The 20,373-nt window shown below is 41.0% G+C and overlaps 1 protein-coding gene across 22 annotated transcripts in view; it reads right to left on the bottom strand.

Annotated features, from left to right (window-relative positions):
- Window positions 1-20,373, bottom strand: part of DENND1A (DENN domain containing 1A) — a 513,465-nt gene that overhangs the window by 327,069 nt on the left and 166,023 nt on the right. For all 22 annotated transcript variants that reach the window (XR_009251413.1, XM_058694192.1, XM_058694190.1 and 19 more), the window contains one exon: window positions 18,118-18,237. Coding sequence is in view for 21 of the 22 variants with exons in the window: in XM_058694192.1 (XP_058550175.1) it covers window positions 18,118-18,237 (120 nt within the window). In the remaining variant the exon portion in view is untranslated. The remainder of the gene's footprint in view (window positions 1-18,117; window positions 18,238-20,373) is intronic.

The raw sequence follows: 20,373 nt of genomic DNA, 5'->3' as shown, positions 1-20,373 counted from the left end.
ACATGGCTAAGAAGTCAGAACTTGAGTCTAGTTCTGACTAAATCTAAAAGCTTTTCTTTAGAACTTTAGGTGACTCAACATGAGAGCATCATCTATCTTCTGTGGGAGGAATAAATGCTCTAAGGTAAGGGTGGTGAGGAAGGGAAACTGAGACTGGGAAATAACTTATTTCACCCACTTTATTCATTCAACAAATACTTACAGAGCGTCTTCAGATCAGGTACATGTGAGTGTTCTCTCTTAATTACATCTAAACTCTTGTGAAGTCTCTAGGAAATCATATAATTTCTCTTTCCAGAGTTGTCATGTTCCTAAGGCCTATGTGCCATTGATTCCTAGGCCAACATGACATCCCCTTTTTTCCCCTCACACATGCCTGGCTGAAATCACACCAAACCTCAGCAGCTTTTAGAAGTGATGGGTTTGCTAGAGCATTTATGTTAAAAATAACAATTTCCACAGCATAACGGAAAAGAAGTATTATTTCCCAACCACCAAAATTTAACAAATGGTTAAGTGGGGAGAGAGAGAGAGAGAGAGAGAGAGAGAGAGAGAGAGAGAGACCGATGGGTATGACTGTGTATCTCAGGATGACAGCTGATAACTAAGATAGATTCCCTACCCACCATCAACATGTTGCAGTATTAAAATAAATAAACTTTGTAAGCAGAATAACTGTTTCCTCTTTTTAGTAGGATTAACTTACTCATTTTTCAACGCATTTTATTTGCCTCCCTGTCTTCAAATTCAGATAATGTAGTCTTTGGATTAAAGACAAGAACTAGGAAAAATACTGGTTTTTTGTTAAATTAAGATGCTGGTTTGCAGAGGCAGCCAATTGTGTAAGGCCTGTTTTTAGGATCCTTTTTGATAGAGAGCTTAACCTCTCCATGCCTCAGTTTCCTCAATAAGTAAAATGAAGAGATACTCTGGCTGCCCCTTCAGCTTCAGTTTTAGAAACTAAAATCTGTCACGTAAAGCTCCTGAGTGGGGGAGGGGTACCGCTCAGCACTAACAATTCTCCAATCTCAGTTGCAAACTCTTACTCTGTATCTGAGCAACACAACACAGATGAAAAGAAGATTAAATCAAGGGTTTGGAGGGGGAGAAGGGAAAAGCTAGGCCTAACACCCCTGAAAAGAAAGGGCAGTTTTCTTTTCCTCCCTCATATGGAGAGAGATTCCAGAGTTGTCCCAGCCAGAACACTAGGAAGACGTGTCCAATTCAGGCCAGAGTGTGGCTTTTGGAGTGAAGGGGTATCGCAACGCTCTGGAGTTCAGTCTCCCCTGCACATACACAAACACAAGTGCACAGCGCCCCAACGCTGTTTGTCCCCTCGGCCTCAGAGCCCTGCCAGTTGGCAAACCCAAGCCAGGAAGTTGTCAATTCCAATTGCGTTTAAGGCCATGTAGTCCTATTAAAGAAGCCTTGCTGGTTAAGGGGCGTCCTCTGTTTCCAAAGCATGGGAAAAAAAAAAAAAAAAAAAAAAAGGCGCTCTGCTTAGATTGGAGCTGGCAACTTTCACTGACTAGAGTTTTCAAGGAGCTATGAATGAGTTTAACAAAGGAGGTCTGTGGCTAGTTTCTGGCTGAAGTCCATGTCAACAGTTTTTAAGGTCACAGGCCACACTAACTAACATTTATTCCCAGCAGACCCTGTTCTAAACACAAGCTGTAAGTAGTACAAATTTGGAATTTCTCTGTAATCCCTTGAGATATTCCTGATCCTTCCACATGTTTCTGCCCAATTAAAAACAATTCTCACTTTGCACCACAAGAGAGGCCGAGCTCAGCGATCTCAGTCCATCCTTAGGGTAGATGAACAAAAACCTGGCAAATCAAAGGGCTCGAGTGGGGAAGGGAAGGAATTCAGCTGGATCACACTGAAAAGTGCAGACAGCTCCCCAGGGGCTCAGTTTGTGAAAGAATAAAACGGGTTATGACAGAGATCCTGAGGCCATAAAAAGCAGGTTTGAGGCACGCATTGGGAATAGGCTCCTAGTCCCTTTACACAAATAAGATAGAAATTTCTGAGAAAATTAAAAGGTCAACTAGGTGACTGGAGAATAGCAATAATCTATGGGACAGATGCTAAATATCCCGCTGTGAAATTAATACAATCATTTCTCAGTTAAGATGAACTCTAACTCACTTTTAACATTTTTGAATCAAGATGCTTCTTGAAAGCAAGGAAAAGCCGTTTTCACATCAACGGTACATTTCATAACTGATGGTCGTTATCTTTTTAATTTTTTAACATCCATTTATTTATTTATTTAATGTTTGTTTATTTCTGAGACAGATAGAGACAGAGCATGAGTGGGGGAGGGGCAGAGAGAGAGGGAGACACAGAATCCATGGTGGGCTCCAGGCTCTGAGCTGTCAGCGCAGAGCCCTATGCGGGGCTCAAACTCAGGGACCGTGTGATCATGACCTGACCCAACGTCAGAAGCTTAACCAACTGAGCCACCCACCCAGGTGTCCCTTGATGGTGGTATTTTAAATCTTGCAAGGCAACACAGGAATAATGACTTTGGATTGAACGTCAAAAATCTCACTTAATCCTCACGCTGCCATGGGAGCTATCTTCTATTCTGCAGACCAGGAAACAGGCTCAAAAAGGTAATATGACCTGCTTACATTCTGATCTAGTAAGTGGTAGAATCAACATTTGAACACAGGTCTTCTTAGGGCTCAAGTCTATTCCACAAACTCGGGGAGAAAAACCCACTACAGCATTAGTCATCCATTGGGTACTTAAAGCACTACTGTTTGTAGCATTCTGTATTTGAAATCATGTGCTATATGATGGTAGATATCATTTTTCCAAGTTAAAAAAAATCTGTAAACTGTGGTACGAAGAACATTTGGATTGGGTATGACAAGAAAGACATAAAAGAAGAAAATTTTTTAAAGACAAAAAAAGAAGAAAATTAGAATCCTCATAATTCTATTACCTAATTATTCTTTTTTTTTTTTTTAAATGTTTATTTATTTCTGAGACAGAGAGAGACAAAGCATGATTGGGGGAGGGGCAGAGAGAGAGGGAGACACAGAATCTGAAGCAGGCTCCAGGCTCTCAGCTGTCAGCACAGAGCCCGATGTGGGGCTCGAACTCATGGACCGTGAGATCATGACCTGAGCCAAAGTCTGTTGCTCAACTGACTGAGCCACCCAGGCGCCCCATTACCTAATTATTCTTATTGTTAATACTTTGTTACCCAATCAACCCATCGCTTTTCTAAAAATTTCTTACAAAACACAGATCATACCATACTTCATCTCTTGCTTCTCCTGCATAACATTATGTCCAAAATGTTCTCTAAGTCATTAATCACCAAAAAACATCATTTTAATGGCTATATTGTAGCTATCCCCTCTCCACAAATGGTTTCTAATTTTTCATTCTACATGCTAATAAGCATCCTCATGCATGTTTCTGTACATATATTCCTGAGTTTTCCTTAGGAACAGAATCTCAAAAGTGGGAATAATTGAAGGGTTTTGAATATATACTGCCAACTGTTTTCTAAGAATGCTGAACCATTTTATACCCTCAGCCACAAGTTTGTAAATGCCTACCTCATGGCCACCAAGTGTCATCTTTATGTTGACACGACCAGGTTCATGTAGACTTGGTTGTGTACATGCCCACATAAACCACACCTATGCCAAAGACATGTATGTTACAACTGGCCTATCCTTCTAGCAATAACTCTAGCACTGTGTAATACTGGAAGGTGCCAACAACTGCCCTGCCAACATCTTTGCTTATATTAGCTCTAATCCTCACCAAAAGAGTGGATAGGAGGAAATTAAGATTCAAAAAGAGTAAATGGGGCACCCAAAAGCCCACATCCACACTGGCAGCACTAGGATTTAAGCCCTGTACAGACCGCTGACCATGCTCTTAAGGCCCTGCCACCTCATAGCTCATTTTACCTTTCAGGGACGGTTGACCTTCCTCTCACCTCCCCAGGGACTGCCTCCTTCTCTAGAGACGCCTCTTTAGACAATGAGGTCAATGAAGAAGGACAGTCCCTGGATCTCACAGGCTTTGAGAAAGGAAAGAGCATGTTGCACATCTTTAAAAAGCAGGATGTAAGCAGCAGCGTGGGACTATGGCAACTCTCATACACAGCTGACAGAACCATAAGATTCTAATGCTGCTTTAGAAAACAATTTGGCATTATCCAATAAAATTGAAGATACACGTACCCTAGGACATAGCCATTCGGCTCCTAGGTTTACACGCCAAAAAACCTAGTGTCTGTACACAGCGAGCTACCTGTTCAAGAATGTTCATTAAAGCCATGAACTGGAAACAGCCCAAATGGACACTTATAATTGCATGCTCAAACAAACACGATGCGGAATGCTAGATAGCAAAGAAAACAAGCTACAACTATAAGCAACAGCATGGTTGAATCTCAAAAGTGTTCAGCAAAAGAAATAAGACTTACCAATTCCAAACTGTAGAATTCATTCATACAGATTTCAAAAACCAGACAAAACTATACCAACATTATTTAGGAATACATACGCAGCTGAAAAAAATTATTCTGGGGTACAGATTTCTCACAGGAGGATTACGTGGATATTTGCTATATAATTATTAGTGTGTACTTAAGTTAGTGTATGTGTGTGCATATATATAAATATGTATATATTTACGTGTATATGTGTGTGTGTGTACGTATGTAGTTAAACTCAATGCACTTTTCTATTTGCAGGTTATATTTCACAATTTACAAAAGGAAGGCACAAGGTTGTAATTAAACATAGTAAATACAATATATAAAGAGCTTTATCAAGTGTTCACTATTTAATCTCCTACCACAATATTCTGAGTTAGTATTATCCTCAATTCACCACTAAAGTAACAGAGACAAAAATGAGTGACAGATAAGTAAAAAACATGTTTATTATAAATGCAATTCTTAAGAAGAAGATTTTTTTTTTTTTAACTCACGCAGCGCAAGTGTTTTCTATCACAACACAGGGACTGAAATCAAGGAAAGGAGAAGTTCAGGGAGGAGCTCCACCATATGAAAGTTAAACTACCTCTTCAAATAAAAAGATCTAAAATTATAATACTTGGGGATATATATAACTGGGAAATATTAGTGAATAGTAAAAAAAAAAAAAAAAAAAAAAAACCAAAAAAAAAACAAGTATAGTCTCCAGTGGTCAGGAAACATTGGTTATCTTTAATGAGGATGATCAACATTTGGTATACTTTCTTTTTTTAAATTTTTTTTAATGTTTATTTATTTTTGAGAGACAAAGCACAAGCAACAGAGGAACAGAGAGAGAGGGAGACACAGAATCTGAAGCAGGGTCCAGGCTCCGAGCTGTCAGTGCAGAACCCAATGCGGGGCTTGAACCCACAAACCACAAGATCATGACCTGAGCTGAAGTCAGACGCTTAACCGATTGAGCCACACAGGCGCCTCTAGTATACTTTCTTATACTAATAAAAAAGAGGAAGTACAAACTAAAAATTTCTCTAAAATTGGTATCCAAAATTCATTTTTTTTTTTTTTTTTTTTAAGCAGAGGGGACCATAAAAATCCTAACTTAGCAGAACTTAGCAGAATCCTAACTAGACACTAGGAAATATACTTTCCTAGAGTCTTTGGGCTTGGAGTTGTTTTTGCTTGCAGTGGCTTTTTGTTTTTTGCTTTTTATTCCCCCAAAGACTTCTTGCTTTCCTATGGGACTATATTTTAAAAAAAGAAAAAAAAAGGAAACCAGTCATTAAGAGCTCAGGCAAAAAAGTACAGGGCACTAAATTTCACCCAACTCCGTTTTCCATCACACTTTTTAAATAAGGTTTTTTGTTTTTTTTTTTTAATCTCAAGTTTTTTAGAGCCAAGGATTTTTTTGCCGCATTTTGGGCTCATTAATACAAATAAAGAGCTAGTTAAAATACCAGACTGAATAAATGAACAATGGGACAATTAACCCCACATACAAAGCTCCACCCACTTTACTTCAAAGGCATCTGAAATAGAATGGATTAGAAACCCTAAACGATGCCTCTCAGAATTAATTTTATAATAAATATTGCTTTGTGTTATAGATAAGGGATTAAAAAGCTCCAGAGTAGCAGCCTAACACCTGTGAACTGAGTTAAAGGGCAACCGACCTTGGCTGTACTGAAGATTGCCCATAGTTTCATGACCCATGTCTAGGAAATAAAAATCTAGGCAATTTCCACTGCATACTAGAATGCAGAACTTAATTTTGCCTACAATGTCTAAAACTTCCGTACAGTTTTACATAAAGTCTTGAGATATGTGTAATTAGTTCTCATTCAGAATGTATTGCTATCTAACTTTAAAAGTACTCCCTTTATGCCACATTACTGTTTTTGCCATTCACAATACAACTCATACTGATGAAAAGGATTAAAGACGTAAATGTACAAAGGGAAATATGGAAAGGAAAAATAAACTAAGTACATTATTTACCACCTGATTTAATGAACACTTTGATACTATTTCCATATTTTTATGTTCATTGTTTTCAGAAGCTAAGAACTATCTTCCCTATCGAGAATCTGGTAATATCTCACATTTGAAGGCAAAAAGTAGTTGAGGGCTTTTGGGTTGTTTGGGTTGTTTTTACGGAACTACCAAAGTAATTAGCGCAATGACAAATTCACTACAGCAAATGCATTTTTTAAAAGAACATAAGTCTTGACAAAAAATACTTTCTCAGATTTTACTAAGAGCTTTCTTCCCTTGTAAATCAGCCTCACACAAAGTACACAGTCAAAAACATTCCCAGGAAAGAATATTTAACGATATGCAAAGATGCTTACAACATACTAAGTGAAAAGGCTAGGTACAAAGCTCCACCTACAGCATGATCCCATGCAAGGAACAAAACACCTCTAGTCACTATTAGAGTCATGGGATGATAAACTCCTTCTCTTACTTCTGTAGGTTTTCTAAATTCCTCTAATGAGGAAGTATATCTTCACAGTCTCATAAAATAACATCCTAAAAATCAATGGCTCATAAGTGATTACGAGAATTGTGGCATCTTCAAACTTTAGATGGCACAATGATTTTTCTGTTTGACATGATATAAAGAGGTACACAATTATCTCAGTCTTCTGGAGCTTCTCCACGAGGGACAAATGCTAGGCTTCCCACTGCTTCTAAACTGATCACTGAAAGGGCCAGACAACCTAAATTCAGACTCCTCTTTGTATTCACAAATCTAACTTGCTCTTAAAATAAGAGTGCAGCTTAGATCCAAAGGGCAATTTTAGGTGTGAAGCATATTGAGTTATTTTCCTTTCCACTTCCTGCCCAGTGAAAAGCAAAGATAAGGCTCAAATAAATGCCTTCTGCTTGTTGTTGCTGTTATAGGAAAGTGGTTTGCTTGCAAGGGGAGGGGGTTGGGGGTGGGGGGGTCCAAAAAAATTGCTGACACTCAAACTCCACCAAAGAGCATCAATTGGCTTCTCCTATAGAATGTTTTCCAACTCCCAAAAAGAGTCCCTCATGTGGAATTCTTAAGACTCTTTCTTTCAGAAGGCAGGCTCAGTTTTACTGGTTTTCCATTCAAACAGACTTTGCATCAGATTTAAACAGAGCGGATCATTTTCTTTACTCTATAATCATATGGCTGGATTGTTCACATAGACTGCAATGATGCTGGCCAAAAGGCAACGTGACTCCTTGATGCTAACTGGAGGTTACGGAGTCTTAAAAAAAAACTTTAGGTCCAGGTGGCCTTGGCCTTATTCTCCTGAGTTGGAAGAATCATTGCCATATCCTGGACAAACTCTGGACTGGAGTGGGAGTGGGGGGCAAAAGATTGCTATTAGCCAGCTAAAGAACTTGGCACAACAATCTCTCTTCAGGTCTGTTTCATTATTTATAAAATGAGGGTGGGCTGTATGTAGTATACTGATTTTTGCAAGCTCACCTCTGAAATCCTGGAACAGTGGCAAACTACCCATCATGGCTCTTTTAACTAAATATACACAGACAAAAAAACTTTTGAAACTCATAATGGTTGCTCTAGTGGCAAGAAAATAAAGTTTGAAACTTTGAATCAGAGCCAAAAGGAAGTTATGAGAAATAAGCCCAAAGCTGTTGAGCGCATGAGCTTTGGGTTGGATTCTGGGTTCCAAACCAAATTCCCTCACTTACTCCTTCCTGGTGAGATCTTGGCCAAGTCACACGGCAACTCTTTCGGTCTCGATCCCTACTTCTCTATAATGGACATAATTTCATCAAGTTGCAATAAGAATGAGAATTATATAAGCCACCTGCCATATTAAATAAATGCTAACAAATGATCATTCCCACCCCCAACCCTGCTCCTTTCCAAATCCTCTGTAATGAGTTCTCCTGACTTAGTCTATCCATCTACGAAATGGTATAACAACATTAACCGTCAGCAGTAGCTGGTGGAGGTGGCGAGATGAGTGACGTATGGGGGAAACTAACGAAAGAACCAAAGTGCACTCCTGGAGCTCCTACTTAGGGTGGTTTCACTTGCTGCCCTATGGTAAGCTTTGTGATCATTAAGACAAGGAAATGTTCTGCCTTCAAAACAGATCAACAAGGGGCGCCTGGGTGGCTCAGTCGGTTAAGCGACCGACTTCGGCTCAGGTCATGATCTCGCGGTCCGGGAGTTCGAGCCCCGCGTCGGGCTCTGTGCTGACAGCTCAGAGCCTGGAGCCTGTTTCGGATTCTGTGTCTCCCTCTCTCTGACCCTCCCCTGTTCATGCTCTGTCTCTCTCTGTCTCAAAAATAAATAAACGTTAAAAAAAAAAATTCAGAACAGATCAACAAAATACCGTGTCTCTTGTCATCTCCAACTCATCCAGTCCCAAAAGGAGAAATTTCTTGTAGCCAAAGTCTTGAAGCTTCAAATACCCACAATGCTGGGCTCAGGTTGCTTGAGGGAAGGCTGAGCCAGGCTGGGGTCCTTTGAAAAGGACCAGGAGGAGAAAAGAAGCTTCCTCCTACAGTGGACAGCTCTGAGGCTGGCCGCTGCTACAGAAGATACACCTGTCCTTCCAACTGCCCAGCTTCCCAGCCCTCAAACAGCAGGCTCTGCTTGGACAGTAAGAGCAGTTTCGTTTATGTCCCTTTCTTCTCTTCAAAGGTGACTTTTTTTTTAAACTGTACAGCTTGTTACTATTGTTGAATTGTGGCTCCCCAGAGGATCATACGTTTCTAAGCATGGAGGCATCTGTGTGGCAATAAAATGTGCAACATTCCCCAACCAGTACATTTTTTTTAATTAAGAAAAAAAAAAGTTATCACATCCCACAAAATGATGTCCTGATGAACACATTCCCCGTGCAGGCCTTTCAAAATACTGAAGATGTCAGGAAGGGTCCTGAGGCTACTAAACCAGAGCCTTCACAGGACCCAAGCCATGGGTTCAATTCCTGACAGATCCACAACGGGTGGAATTATAATCTGCCATAGCAACTGGGTCTTCTCCCAGCTGACCATTCAGAAGACAACACTGTACCCTACCATACTTTTAAGGGGGAGAAATTAAGAAGAAATCAAACAGCTCCAGAGAGATGGAAACACTTGAAAAGCAGAGGAAAGTTCTCTGTTAAATAGTATGAAAGATCCAGGTTTCCCAAATGGTATTTAAGGCATTGGGAAGAAAGGCTGATTTCTCCCAGAGGGGCCCCAGCTTTGATGCCCAAACTGCCCTCAAACATCAGGCTGTGTAGTTTTGTATAGCAGGGTACCCTCAGGCGAGACAACCATAAATAGCTTAAAACAAGAATAGGAGATTCCATCTGTTTCTGGAATATTTCAGCAGCACCTGCTTTCAAGGTAAAAATCTGGGAGCCGTCCCCACTGCCTTCCTTCCCGACTCCCTTCCCCACCCCCCATACACTTATTTTAAACCAAAGCAGCTAACACACAATCCATCCAAAAGGGCTCTGCCACCGCACCTGCTTAAGGAAAGAGTCCTTTGATTTTTCTCCTGAACTATATGTCTTGTTTTAAAAACACTAGAGCAGTTAGGGGGAGAAACCAAAGTTCTTAAAACCACACTATTTTATTACTTCTAGCTTCTTTTTTCTCTGTGAAAACTGAGCTCTTCTGTGTTTATAGAAATGAGTACAATTCAGATGAAAAAGGACGCAATAGTTGTTCCTGCCATTAAGTCAGAAAGTATTCCAGAAGGAAGATGGGTTATCACTTAACACAATTAATGTTGAAACACAAGCCCATATGCCAATCTGCATGGAAAGAAAGACAGTAATTCCCCAGCAAGGTCCCAGAAATGTATTTCGTTGTTATAGTTTAAAACAAACAAACAACTAAAGTTGAGGCTTAAAACTTCTCATCTAAATCAGAGTGCTACCCCCAAGGTGATATGCAGCAACCCTTCTAACACTATCCAGAAAATCCCAAGCATGTGTAAATACCAGTTACATGTATAAAAAGCCACTTTCCTTTTGGTCTATAAACATCGATATTTCTAACGCCTGCCCTATCATCTGAGCATGCTCCATTTGCTATGGGGTAAATCCAAATTCTTGAGCATGTCCCACAAGGGCTTTCCCAACCTGGCCCCAAGACATTTATGGTATCATCCCCTACCATCACATCAGTATTCCATCTTGCCATATCCTTCATTTCTCTGGGCCTTACATGTCAGTTCTCACTGCCTAGAAAGCTCTTCTCCAATTCTCCTCCAGACCAGCCCCCAGTGATTCTGTAAGACCTAGTTTAACTGGAAACCGTCAGCAACACTTTCTCTGATTCCAAGCCAGAGATGGGCACTTCCTAATCAGTGACCCCAAAGAACCTCGCACATACATATTTTTGATTTAAATAGCACTTATCACATCATATTTTCCTTGTTTACATAGTCCCTTCCCAAAGACTTAGTGGCTCCTAGGACAGTAAGTGTAGCCGAACCGAAACAGGAGGGGAAGTAACAAAATCAGAGGTGGTCTGGGAACGGTGCACCCAGAAGCATATTAAGTTTTAAATTTGGTAAAGGACCAAAAGTATATATTGTTTTCAGTTTGTAAGACCAACTTTAAAAGTTCAGCTCATCAAAATCTTGAATGACATCTGAACATGATATCTGAAAGGTTCTTATAGAGAACTGGGGAGAGAGATCTTTACCTCTGTATCAAGGGAACTTGAAGTGAATAAAAAGCCAAAGACCAAGTGTTACACATTGTTCACTCCTGGTTTATACTACCTACTAAGATACTCACTAATTGAAGAAAAATCTTACATGTTAAACTAAAAAAAAAAATTTTAGATCCTGTCTTGATGAAACAAGTTATTTCTTCCCAAAATGTATAATAGGGACTGAACAGTTTGATATAGGTACTAAGGCAGTTACTCAGGGGCATCTGGGTGGCTCAGTCTGTTAAGTGCCCAACTTTGGCTCGGGTCATGATCTTATAGTTCATGGGTTCAAGCCCCACGTCGGGCTCTGTGATAACAGCTCAGAGCCTAGAGCCTGCTTTGGATTCTGTGTCTCCCTCTCTCTCTGGCCCTCCCCCACTGGCACTCTGTCTCTGTCTCTCTCAAAAATAAACAAACATTAAAAAAAAAAGCTACTCAAACTTTCTCAAGAGCTTAAATAAGATTCCCATACATAAGAAAATTGTAGAACACAAATATGAACCTGGACCACTTTCTTACACCATATACAAAAATAAACTCAAAATGGATGAAAGACCTAAATGTAAGACAGGAAGCCATCAAAAGCCTCGAGGAGAAAGCAGGCAAAAACCTCTTTGACCTTGGCCACAGCAACTTCTTACTCAACATGCTTCCAGAGGCAAGGGAAACAAAAGCAAAAATAAACTCATCAAAATAAAAGGCTTCTGCACAGCGAAGGAAACAATCAGCAAAACTAAAAGGCAACTGATGGAATGGGAGAAGATACTTGCAAAGGAAATATCAGATAAAGGGTTAGTATCCAAAATCTATAAAGAACTTATTAAACTCAACACGCAGAAAGCAAATAATCCAGTGAAGAAATGGGCAAAAGACATGAATAGACACTTCTCCAAAGAAGACATCCAGATGGCCAAGAGACACATGAAAAGATGCTCAATATCACTCATCATCAGGAAAATACAAATCAAAACCACAATGAGATACCACCTCACCCCTGTCAGAATGGTTAACATTAACAACTCAGACAACAACAGATGTTGGCGAGGATGCAGAGAAAGAGGATCTCTTTTGCATTGTTGGTGGGAATGCAAGCTGGTGCAGCCGCTCTGGAAAACAGTATGGAGGTTCCTCAAAAAATTAAAAATAGAACTACCCTACGACACAACAAGTGCACTACTAGGTATTTATCCAAGGGATACAGGTATGTTGTTTCGAAGGGGCACATGCACCCCCATGTTTATAGCAGCACTATCGACAATAGCCAAAGGATGGAAAGAGCCCAAATGTCCATCGATGGACGAATGGATAAAGAAGATGTGGTGTGTATACACACACACACACACACACACACACACACACACAATACAGTATTACTCAACAATCAACAAGAATGAAATCCTGTCATTTGCAACTACATGGATGGAACTAGAGGGTATTATGCTAAGTGAAATTAGTCAGAGAAAGACAAATATCATATGACTTCACTCATATGAGGACTTTAAGATACAAAACAGATGAACATAAGGGAAGGGAAGCAAAAATAATATAAAAACGGGAAGGGGGACAAAAACATAAGAGACTCTTAAATATGGAGAACAAACAGAGGGTTACTGGAGGGGTGGTGGGACGGGGGATGGGCTAAACAGGTAAGGGGCATTAAGGAATCTACTCCTGAAATCATTGTTGGACTATATGGTAACTAACTTGGATGTAAATTAAAAAATAATTAATTAAATAAAAAAATTTTGTTAAAAAGCTCCTTTTGGGGCTCCTGGGTGGCTCAGTTGGTTAAGCGACCAGCTTCAGCTCAGGTCACAATCTCACGGTTCATGAGTTCAAGCCTCGAGTCAGGCTCTGTGCTGACAGCTTGGAGCCTGGAGCCTGATTTGGATTCTGTGTCTCCCTCTCCCTCTGTTCCTCCCCCACTTGCACTCTGTCTCTCTCTCAAAAATAAATAAAGATTCAAAAAAAAATTTAAAAAGTTCCTTTATAAAAAGTAAAACATTTAATTATTATGTGACATATCTCCCATAATCCACACACACAAACAACACAGTTATGGCTTTGAACTCTTATGCTCCTTCTGTTTCTCCAAAACCAGAAGTTGGCTATAAATAACATATTTCATTACAGTTTTAGCCTTGATGAAACATGTGCCATTGGGACAAGTCGGAAGTCATGAAAAAAGTATGGTTCTAGGTCACTTTATGATACTTGAAGGATTTCAGAGGTAAATGCTTATACCATAACAGACTCAGCTGGTGCTACCTGAAAATGCTAATTCTGCCTCACATTCCTGGGTTTATAATGAAGAAGGACTAACTTACACGTATCTATTGCTCTCTAGCTGTGCTTTTTTAATTCTTTTAATGTTTGTTTATTTTTGAGAGAGAGACAAAGAGAGAGAGAGACAGAGAGACAGAGGGGGAGCAAGGGAGGGACAGAAAGAGGGAGGGACAGAAAGAGAGGGAGACACAATCCAAAACGGGCTCCAGGCTCTGAGCTGTCAGCACAGAGCCCGATGCAGGGCTGGAACTCACGAGCCATGAGATCATGACCTGAGCCAAAGTCAGATGCTTAACCGACTGAGTCACCCAGGTACTCCCACCCCCAGCTGTGCTTTTAAGCCAGTATTGACTACCATCCAGCAAATAGTTAAGTAATATTATGGTGAATCTCAAGGAAAAGTAAAATGCCTAAATATAAAGAGCTAGTCAACTGTGGGACAAAATAATGCATTTGAACTTTACAAACCATGGTATTTGTGTTAATGAGACTTGTTCATACCCTAGCACAACTACATTTCTGTCAAGGTTAGCTGGTGAACAGAATTAGACCTGTGTTAAAAATAAACACAGGGCTTATTCATCAGGAATTCTTTCCTTCATGAAACAAGTATTACTAAGTGCCTACTATGCATAGCCATTACTCTGTACGTTGGGTATATTTGGGAACAAAACAGATAAAAATTCCCAGGCTTCATGGAATTTATATTCTAGGGGGAAGGAACAGCCAACACTTCTAACAATGGACCCAATAACTTATATTGTATGACAGGTATCTAAGAACCTTTCATTGTGAAATTAAGTTTAAAGTTTCTAACACTGATGGCCTAGTCCTTTACGGATTTTATGGACACAATGCCTGTCATTCAACACTAGATCTCCACAGTGAGATTCAAGAGGACCTCTTGTAACTAACAGAAATAAGTCTGGGAGTATGAACCACATCTCTCTACTACTGTATTTCACACTTTCTCTTGAACTGGTGTCCCATGAGGCCTGTCCTGTCACTCAGAGCCTTCAGTGTCCTATTCTTGCATTCAAATGGAATACATCTCCATGTCTGAAGGCCATGCACACAGTATGTTGGCCAAGGGCTGCACTAAGTGCTGGAGATACAAAGTTGCTTAAGACACTATCTTTACCCTTAATGAGTTCATTTTAGAGGAAGAGGAGGAAGAGGTAAAAGGATGATGCAGGCTTATGAGCATGTAACTGAAGTATGCAAAGCATGCTAGGTGCCCCCAGAGGTGAGGATGATTACTTCTGCCTGGAAAAGGCTGCTGTGGGTGGATGGATAAAGGTGTGAAGGCAGAAAGGCCCAGAGACTCATATGGGCCAGGAAGCACATGAGCTTGGGAGAGCAGTCAGAGAGGGAGCGATCCTAAGAAGCCAAATTCTAGAACAGTGGAGACTATGTCTGCACAAGACACAATCACTGGGAGGTACCCAGCCCTCCCCACCATGAGAAGAAATGGAGAGCACAAGTAGAGGTGGCTCATGAGCACACAAGCTAGAGCACCGGGCACACTGCGAACAGACACTGGACCTCAAGGCACTGGTGAACTAAAGGGAAGGCGTCTATTGCTGGTGAGGATGTGGAAAAACAGGAACCCTCTTGCACTGTTGGTGGGAATGCAAACTGGGGCAGCCTCTCTGGAAAACAGTGTGGAGGTTCCTCAAAAAGTTAAAAATAGAACTACCCTATGACCCAGCAATTGCACTGCTAGGAATTTATCCAAGGATACAGGAGCGCTGACACATAGGGGCACTTGTACCCCAATGTTTATAGCAGCGCTTTCAACAGTGGCCAAATTATGGAAAGAGCCCAAATGTCCATCAACTGATGAAAAGGTAAAGAAGATGTGGTTTATATATACAATGGAATACTACTCGGCAATGAGAAAGAATGAAATCTGGCCTTTTGTAGCAAGGAAACTGTCCAAACTGTAGCATGGAACTGGAGAGGGTTATGCTAAGTGAAATAAGTCAGTCAGAGGAGGACAGATATCATATGTTTTCACTTATATGTGGATCTTGAGAAACTTAACAGAAGATCATGGGGGAGAGGAAGGGGAAAAAAATAGAGGGAGGGAGGCAAAACATAAAAGCCTCTTAGATACAGAGAACAAACTGAGGGTGGATGGAGGGCTGGGGGAGAAGGGAAAATGGGTGATGGGCATTGAGGACGGCACTTGTTGGGATGAGCACTGGGGGTTATATGTAAGTGACTGAACCACGGGAACCTACCCCAGAAACCAAGAGCACACTTTACACACTGTATGTTAGCCAATTTGACAAGAAATTACATTAAAAAAATAATAATAATAAAGGAAAAGCATCTGGAAAAAAAAGCAAGGAGATGAAGCATCTCGAAAAAGCAAGGAGACTGAAAATGCTAATAATAGAACCTAGGCCTAAATCGCACCTGCATTCTCCCGGCAGACCTCTCCACTCTCCACTGAACATGCTGCCAACTTGTCACCCAAGGTGAACAGCAGACCCTTCCATTCAAATGCCAGTCTCAATTCAGCAATGTTCCCAAACGAAGCCACAGGGGGAAGTGGCCCTGTGCATGCTTTTTGCATATGTACAACCTGGGCAAGGGAAGTGAGCTTTCCGCCCGCCATGCTGAATACCCGTGAAACGCGTGTCCCAGACTTCATCTGGACTCTATTTTTAACCACAATCACTATCCTCTGGCCCTAGAACATCAATAGTGAGGAGACATTGTGCCGCGGAACCGTCCTATGCTTTATATATAGCATACTACAGCATGATCATACTTCTCCCCAGTTTGTTCTGGGAACTCCTCTAGGGCAGGGACCAGCTAATAGTAGGCACTCAAGTAAGGGCTGACGAACAAATGAATGAATTAACCCACCAAATTCTTCCCACAGTTCCAAGCTGGGATAACAGAGAGAAAACAGACCAATTGCTGCTTTTTTTTCATTCTAAATGATGGCAGCAGCATGAAGGCTAATCAACTAGCTTCTTGTAAGCACGCCATCCATGACCCTACGCACAGACACGCAAAGTCAAATACACACTGTTGATGTTTTTACATCAACAGTTTTCCACTCTCAGAAATTTGTTGAGTGAACGAGATAGTGCCAGTTCAGAGTCCCACCCCGCCCCCCAAACATGCACATCCCAGCTTTGAAAGGAAGAAACATTGTAAACCAAAACATTATGCAAAAACAAAAAACAACAACAAAAAAGCCTTTCTGCAAAACTTTAAGAACTTGTCTTAAACCTCCATCTCCTCTAAATGACTATGTAAATATCAGCACCCTAGCCAAGTCTAAAATGCAACGTTAGGCAAAATGGAAGAGAAAACTTTGTTTAAAAAGAAAAAAAAAATCCAACATTGCTGAATCAAAAAGTAAATCATCATTTACATCAGACGCTAATGCTCCAAGTGGGTAACCCTTGGGCCTGGGCTCCTGAGCCAGCTTGAGAGCAGTTACACACATTTAATCTCACAGAGCATCCGCATTGTACCTCCTTCCCATGGTCTTTCCAGCGGTTGCCCTCTAGGGCCGAATTACAGACCTTATGCTTGGTGAAGAAGAGAGCTGACCTTGCTGATTAACAACAACAATAACAACATTTGTGCGGAGAAATGTAAACCAGACTGACAGTTATTGAGCAAAGGTACTTCAAAAGTCAGCCCCTCTTTCTCCTATGGTAGGAGTGTGTATGTGTTTGGGGGGCTGGGATGGGAGGTCTTTTCTTGGTGAGGAGAGGAAGAAAGTGCAAAAACTAATGTACCAGAGAACCACTCTTTCTGGAATTCATAGAGTCTGGCCTTTTATCCCTGGGCGCAAGCCCAAGACTGGGGACCCGGGTTTTGTCAGGGGCGCCTCCCTGCTGTCCTGCCCGGGGCTGCTCCACACGAGCAGAGAGAGACAGGAGGCAGGCCCCTCTGACACCTACTTAACCGAGGCAGATGGAGAGGAGAGTGTGTGGGATGCCTTTACTTCCCCCTTAGGAGGCGCCCAGCAGGAGCCCACAGAGCCAGCAGCTCCAAAATCGGATTTCCACACATCCTCCCCCTCCTCGCCTCCTCGGAACACACCTTGGCCCTCTGGCAGGAGGAAACAGAGCATTAGGCCAAGTGTGGCTCTGGTGTACAAAGGGGTTTGGAAGACCTAAAGAAGCCTTCTTCCAGGATCCCATACTTTTTTCAAACCTCTAGAGAAGTAGCCCAGTTGGGGAAACAGTTACTCCCTCACTGACCCAGAGAGGGCAAGGGTGTTACTTTGAGGAGGACACAATCAGTGTCTGCAAGACGTCCTGAGCTGCAGACACATACTTTATTAATAATCTTACATACACAAAATGTCCAGGGGAAAGCCTAACAGGCGAATTTCTGACAGCTCCAGATAACAGCGGGACAAACCGAAGCCATGCTGACTCCCCAGCTTCCACAAACTCCACAGAAGCCATGATCCCTTTCCCACCCAAGGGACGTGATGCAAATAAATAAATACAATTATCTGCAGAATTTAGAGTGCAAGAACAACGCTGTGGAGTCCCTCTCCCCGAATGCAGTGACTTGTGGGAAACAGATAGGAAAATAAGGAGAACAGCTGGAAAATTTAATTGCAGAGGAACAACGTGGAGGCTGACATTGTTTCACGGAAGTAGCCAAGAGCCAAAGCCACTCTCCCTTACCTTAAGATACAGAAGCAGCTCTTCGCCCCTGAAGATAAGCGGCAGAACCCGAATCTCTGTTTGCTGTCAATGTCAGTGAGCACGAACGTGAAGTTCTGGCCAACTTGGCTAACTGTGAGGCTGCGGCAAAGACAGAACAAAGGGAAAAACGAATGTGCAGTGAGTTTCTTGATAAAGTATCTAATCACGACAAGTCGTTGAACCTGTAACATTTCCTTTCTCAGTGAAACTCTTTACAAATGAACTCAAAATTTACACACTTGAAGGGAACAGACTGTGAGCTAGTAAAAAACAAACAAACAAACAAACAAAAAAGACCGCAAGCAGCCCATTCTAGTGACCACCTCACTACCAAAGTAGCTACCAAACCTTCCATTTACGGAGTTCAGGCAGGTAGCCCTGTTAATCATCTCATCAAATCCTGAAGATACATCCTATTAACCTCATTTTATACATAGTGACCGCCTCATCACCTCATTGGAGCTCCCATGCCTTCCACAGATTGAGTTCAGGCAGGTAGCCCTGTTAATCATTCCACCGAATCCTGAAAGGAGCATTCTATTAACCTCATTTTATAGACAAGGCAACAGCCTAGGGCAGCACTGCCTAAGGTGCCAGCTGGTTAGCTGCAAAAAGCTGGGTTTTAAACCTAGGCCTTTGTGACGCCAAAGCCTACCCTGCCAGCTTGCTGTTAACGATGTTCACCTGACCATTCCTCTAGTTCAGAAAACAAAATGGCAACAGAACTTAAGCGTCTACTGTGTGCCAGTCACCAAGCTGGACACTTGATATATTCCATCTCATTTACTCTCCAAACAACCCTGGAATTTAGATGATGTTCCCATTTTACAGGAAAGGCAACTACAGGACGGAATAGGCATGTAAGCGAATCATGTTCACAGAGCTTCCAAGGGGAGGAGGTGGAATTCAAGAGGGCAAGGTTAGTTACTACTGTCCTGAATTCTTGTATCTTTCACAACACTGGGGTTCAGGAGGAACATGTATGTTACAGGACAGAAATACCAAATGTCTTAGCAATGCAAGGTGCTAAGAAATGGAAACAGGCTTTAAAGACAAACAGTAAAGAAAAAAAGCCAAAAATTCCTGCATCGACACAAAAATCAGCAAGCCACACATAAAACATAAAATAGGAAATATGTTTCAAGAGATTAAAAAGCATGTTACTAATCAGATTAATCTAGAAACGTTTCTGGCGTTTGCAAAATGTTTTTAAAACCCCCTTTTTAAAATCAGTTTACCACTTAGTTCGGATTCCTTTTTAAAAACTTAAATATTCCAAATTCTAATACACAAATCTATGCTAGCGTAATATTTTAGAATTTGACATCGAATTATTCAAACGAACTCATTAACTTATATTGTATTTTACATATATTATATTTTACAAAATATACTCAAATTGATAAATATTCAAATCAATGCTCTCACCTGTAATTTACTTTATAAGTTGTCAGCAGAAATGAAAAATCATTCACCAAGCCCCTTCCAAAGGCAGATAGATTTACTGAGTCTTTGGAATAGGATACGTAGTTAATTTTTCAAATATGGATAGCCTTCATTTCTAACACTTCCTTATACAAACCACACAAGAAAATTAAAATGAAAGAGACTTTCAAGGTATCCCAGTACAACAGGGTCAATGGACCCTACCTGGCCATGTTTAAGGAAACAATTCCATCCCCTAGGGGGTGGTTACAGAGTACAAGAAAATAATTCAGAAAGAAAAGAAAGTGTTCCACTCTCCCTTCTTAACTAGGAAGGTGAGCGAAAACAAGGTGGCAATTTAAAAGCAACGTGGTAATAAAACAGGTGTAAGTAATGCTACCCCTCCACCTTACACAAGCCAGGAGAAGGAACACATTTCTATAAAAGTTATAGAGCTGTCCAGGGGACACCAAACTCTACCTTCCTATGGCTGTTATGTTTTATCAATAAAGCTTGGATACTGTGTTACTATGGTGATTTAATACTATGTTTTAAAGGGGGATTATATGATTAATTTTAACAAGGTTGAGAACTGAAGATGTGTGAGAAACAGGATTCTAGCTCACATAATTAAAGTGATTGGGGAGAAAAGTGGGCCTCACTGGGGGGAGGAGAAAAAAACTTGAATTATTAAAATATTTAAAGCAACAGGTCACAATGATTTCTAAATTACAAATAAGGTCATGCTTTTGTGACATACTATTATGTGATCATATAAAATATGACTGTTCATTATTTTAACTCAGGGTG

The sequence above is a fragment of the Neofelis nebulosa genome, chromosome 12 (assembly GCF_028018385.1).
Source record: "Neofelis nebulosa isolate mNeoNeb1 chromosome 12, mNeoNeb1.pri, whole genome shotgun sequence".
Classification (NCBI taxonomy): domain Eukaryota; kingdom Metazoa; phylum Chordata; class Mammalia; order Carnivora; family Felidae; genus Neofelis; species Neofelis nebulosa.
Note: the sequence above shows the minus strand (reverse complement) of the source record. Positions and strands in the feature narration are given on the sequence as shown.